Source organism: Branchiostoma floridae, chromosome 19 (genome assembly GCF_000003815.2).
Source record: "Branchiostoma floridae strain S238N-H82 chromosome 19, Bfl_VNyyK, whole genome shotgun sequence".
Classification (NCBI taxonomy): domain Eukaryota; kingdom Metazoa; phylum Chordata; class Leptocardii; order Amphioxiformes; family Branchiostomatidae; genus Branchiostoma; species Branchiostoma floridae.
The window spans coordinates 16,997,082-17,001,707 of NC_049997.1; the positions used below are offsets into that span (position 1 = coordinate 16,997,082).

Sequence of the window (4,626 nt, forward strand, 5' to 3'; positions counted from 1 at the left end):
AATGACACAGATTTCTATGTGTGTATAGTTTAAACACATGATTTGTAATTTTGAATCCAGGTCTATGAGTTTAACGAATTCTGGTTTAAACCCATGTGGTAAAAACCTACAGATTGATAACAGATAAAACGCTAAAATTAGCTGCTCGCTAACTTCCCTTCTATTCTATAGGTATTTAAGTCACCGTTTACTTTGCTAATTGAGGCCGCTTATTAAGCATTTCTGCCCATCGCATTAAAATATTTAGTGATATATTTTTAGTTTGTTGAATTATCATTATGATAATTATCTTTTAGAAACAAGCTGTCAATACGAAATTTTCAATGCTAACCAATCACCACTCCCTGTATATCATATAAGGAACCTTCTTAAAGTGTGCTTCTAAACTTCTAGGAGATCTTGATGCAAATCCTTCAGAAATAGTATTTCCTAGTTAACATTAATATGTCCGGCTATTACTCTATTCTGTGTCCTGACACAGTATGTATTTGGTTATGATATAAAAACAAGCATCGTAAAACTAGCAGCTTATTTTGTTGCTAACATTCTGTTTCTAAGTTAGTCATCTTTGGATAGGATTCAAGAAATGTTCTTGATTTAATGAAGTCATATTTTCACTCAATCGTCACTTTATATTAAAGGACGCTCGGATACCAAAGATGAACTGTTGATGAAATAAACAAGGTTCGTTTCGTGTAGAATATAACAGCGAGTTCAGCATAGCGAAAACAATCATTGCTTTTTTTTAATCATGATACCAAAACAAAACAAGCATTTTTGGCTTATTTTCAGAACGTTTTGCACAGAATTGAAGCGTTTTACCACCGAGTTGGCCATGTTGTTTTGATTTTATGGATGCATCAATTTTCAGGCGTTTATCTAAAAATGTTTTCTTAAAACACGGCTGAAAAATGAGAAAGAATTACATAGCAAATTGCAAACAAAATATCGAAAAAAGGGAGAAAAGTTGTAGAATGTCAAAGTCAATCCCATAGTCAAAGGAGAAGAAGATGTAAAGAAACAGCAAAAGAGAATCTATTGTTCAATAAACAATAAACTAATAAAGTATATGATTACTCATTTGTTCAGCCTCACTGCACTTGCGTCAAGCTTGCGTCATTGCGGGGTTCTTAAACTGCGTCACTGTTTTGTTATTTTCTCCGATTTTTTATAATTTAGATATTGAGTAATATGTAAAACTATGACTTAGAAGACGACAAAATACACAGAACGTAATAAAATTCATTCTTTAGCTCTTCAATTCGTTTAGTATCTTTCTAACAATATTCAATCTAACCCCGCAGTGACGCAAGCGTGACGCAATTGCAGTGAGATACCATCTTTAGATTTCATAATGAAGGCAACTTTTTCACCAAACATTTTTTATCTGCCCGCTCGCACCAGTTTGTGGTTTCCAGGATATCACCCATGTAATTTAACCAACATGGCCTCATGTCGTATTTGCACGAAAACTTGTCTTTATCTCAAGAGAGTGACGACATTCGGTCTCCAAGCTGGACTTCCTGCTCCTGGACTGGATGTTTGTCAGACAGCTTGGAAACGCCCTCTAGCGGAACTGGTTGAAAATACTGTGATTCCAATGGTGCCCTTCCTGTGAAAATCATTTTTCAAGATGTCAGCATTACTATTTAGAATGTATAGCGACATGATAATGACCTTCTTTTCCCTTCTGTCTTTGGTTATTATTTCTTTGCAAATGAAAATATCAAAACTGTGACAACCTGTCCTAATAAGAAAATTTTCCATCATGGCAAGCTCTTCGTGTACTGTAGACAAGTAATTTTTCCACATATGTGACGTCATCACTGCGTCAAAGTTCGTCTGAAATCGGTAACGCCTTCTTAATTATTCCTCTCTCAAAGTAGTGGAATTTAAACCAACTACTTTGTGACAGTAGTGTTCAACGCACGTACGTAGTTCAAAATGCATCCATTCCTGAGAAACGATGTGGGCCGTAGACTCTTGTGAGCAGTGAACACTAATGGAAATCTGAATTGGCGATAATGTATAAATAGGCAAGTTCAGGGTGTCATAATCTCATCCGTGAACATTCCAGGTCATAAGAACTCACCCCACAAAGCAGCCCGCTATCTCAAGTGTCCAAAAGTCTAATTTTTAAACTTTCTAACCAGCGCAAGATTCCCACCGGTCAAAACTGCCGCCATCTTGGATATTCATTACGTCATTTTAGGGACTGACTACTTCAAATTAGGCCGAAAAGATGGACCAAAACCTAGTTTTTTTGCCTAATCTGAACCTCTGCAACTTACACTGCCTCACCAATATGAAATGTTTCTTACATTTTCCTGCTACAAGTCGAAAATAGGCTAAAATACTGTATGGACTCATTTTGGGCCTTCTGCGGCTGCGTCAATTAGGGTCATTGCCCTTGTGAGAACTCAGACGATACCGGAGCCTGTGACACTGGCGCCCGATTACACTGGCGCAGGGTTGTAGCCAGCATCTGTCCTTCAGTCCTTTGAAGGAATTTTGCAGCTGGGGACTGAAAAAAGTTTTGCCATTCCGTCCCCAGGGACAGACAAAAATTGATATGTAAAGATATAAAAAAACTGAAACCCATGTGTTCTTCCTCACCAAAACAGATGACATTGAACAGCTTAGTCTACAAACAAAATTTGCACCTCAAAATGCAGGAAATAGTGTTTCAGAGGGTCTAGGTTTCAAAATTTTCTGGGACCCAGACCCCCTAGAAATGACGTGCGACAACACGCCATGCCTTCGGTGCTCGATAGGATTCCCATCCAAAATCAAGGGGACTGAAAATGATTTCAGGCTGGCTACAACCCTGCACTGGCGTTATACCTTTGGCATACAGTGCAACAAAATGCTAAATTTCGTGATTTGGGGCCATTTTTTAAACAAAAAAAGCACATATTTGGCCCCTATAGCCTGGTTTTACAACTAGATGACTAGATGACTAGTTATATGCTGGTTGTTTTGAAAAACTCCATGTTGGTTGAACTCAGAAGTGCCCGTAACGCAATGAAAAACTATCGGGGGGTTTCAGAGCACACCAACCTTCTCTACCGAGACTGGGGGCCGTTACCGACTTCGGACGAACTTTTACCAGGTGCTGACATTACAACCCCGGAAATATCACGTGTCTGCAGCACTATGAAACTTCTATGTTAGATAACATGATTCGGTCAAAAATTCGGGTGTGAGACAAAAATTCTTGAGTCGAAGAATAGTTTTATTTTCTCATTATGAAATTTACCAACTCAAATGAACATTTACGCTAACAACGTGGCCGGTGTACTCAAATAGGGTGACACAATTTTAACAGAACTGACAAATGAGACAAAAATCATGAATTCAAAATTAGTACCTTCGCGCTTGAGTCTAGCGGGGAACCTCTGGCTCTTTAGCAATGTGATGACGCGGGCTTTGTTTTTGTCGCCTGGGTTTTGCTGCGAGGCTATACATGAGGCGAACACGAAATCTGTCACCGCAAAATCTGCAGCTGGCACGGCACCAAGGACCGGTTTCATCAGGAACAGTCGCCTGTCGGCAGTTGTCGTTATAGCTTCGGCATCTTCCGTATCAAACTCCCCTGGTTCCTGAAAGTAAAATAACAAACAAGTGAGTGCCGATGTTACAGAATGTTACTGACTTGTTGTATACATGTAAGATTCAATCGAAAAATCACGTGCATATCTACACAGCATGTACACCATGTACTTGCAATTAGCCTCTGGGCTTCAACTTGTAAGTAAACTTTCAATATCATTAACCCTATCCAGATTGGGGGCGGGGGGTTTCTAAAAGTGCCTGTGCCAACTTTGACGTCGTATAGCTCCCGAACGGCTTGTGCTAGAACAACCAAACTTAGAGACTTTTCCTAGAATATTGTTGGCAACAATTTACAAAAAAACGGAAGTTTATGATTTTTCGTGTTGCCATGGCAACGGGTTTCTGAAAGGCAAATTTTACAAAAATCACTAATTTTGGTTTAAACAATGGGATTTTAAGATTTTGTTGCTAAACTAAACTTCTTTTCATATATCTTTAATATCTAACACATCTTAGTTGAACATTTATAATTAAATATTCATAAATTGTGCTAATGAGATGACGTAATTGGTCAAAATCCAAGATGGTCGACGATATCATGATGAAAAGATAACCAGCTTATTTTCACACGGATTTCATCACTTCTTGGTATTTTCTTACAGAAAACATTCATGTGAACGTTTTCAATCCATTTTCATGGGGTTTTAGCGTTATATGTTGAAAAAATGTATCTTAAGACATTTAAGGTTGATAAATCCAAGATGGCGGATAGCTAAACTACGGATGACGTCATTCTATGACGTCATTTTGACGTCGTTGCGTCAGCTTTTGACAACAAAAGTCTTAAAACACGAATATTGACAAGAAACGTTTATTGGTAACTTTTTGAGTGTGATATTTAGGTATTATAGGAATTCCCCGTTTTAGCCAAAAAAATCAATTATAGACGCCATAATTACGTCATATTACGTCATAATGACATAAAAATTTCAGGAATTATAAAACGAGCATAACACCCCCTGCAAATTTGGTGATCGTAGAGTAAGCCGTTTTGAAAATACAAAGTGGGGG

The 4,626-nt window shown here is 38.0% G+C and overlaps 1 protein-coding gene across 1 annotated transcript in view; it reads right to left on the reverse strand.

Moving 5' to 3' along the window:
• Positions 1 to 266: 266 nt before the first annotated feature.
• LOC118406836 overlaps positions 267 to 4,626 on the reverse strand; it is a 14,789-nt gene continuing 10,429 nt past the window's right edge. The window contains exons 4-5 of the mRNA XM_035807189.1: positions 3,371 to 3,602; positions 267 to 1,612 (exon numbers count right to left, since the gene is read on the reverse strand). Of these exons, the coding sequence (XP_035663082.1) occupies positions 1,485 to 1,612; positions 3,371 to 3,602 (360 nt within the window). The 3' untranslated portion in view covers positions 267 to 1,484. The remainder of the gene's footprint in view (positions 1,613 to 3,370; positions 3,603 to 4,626) is intronic.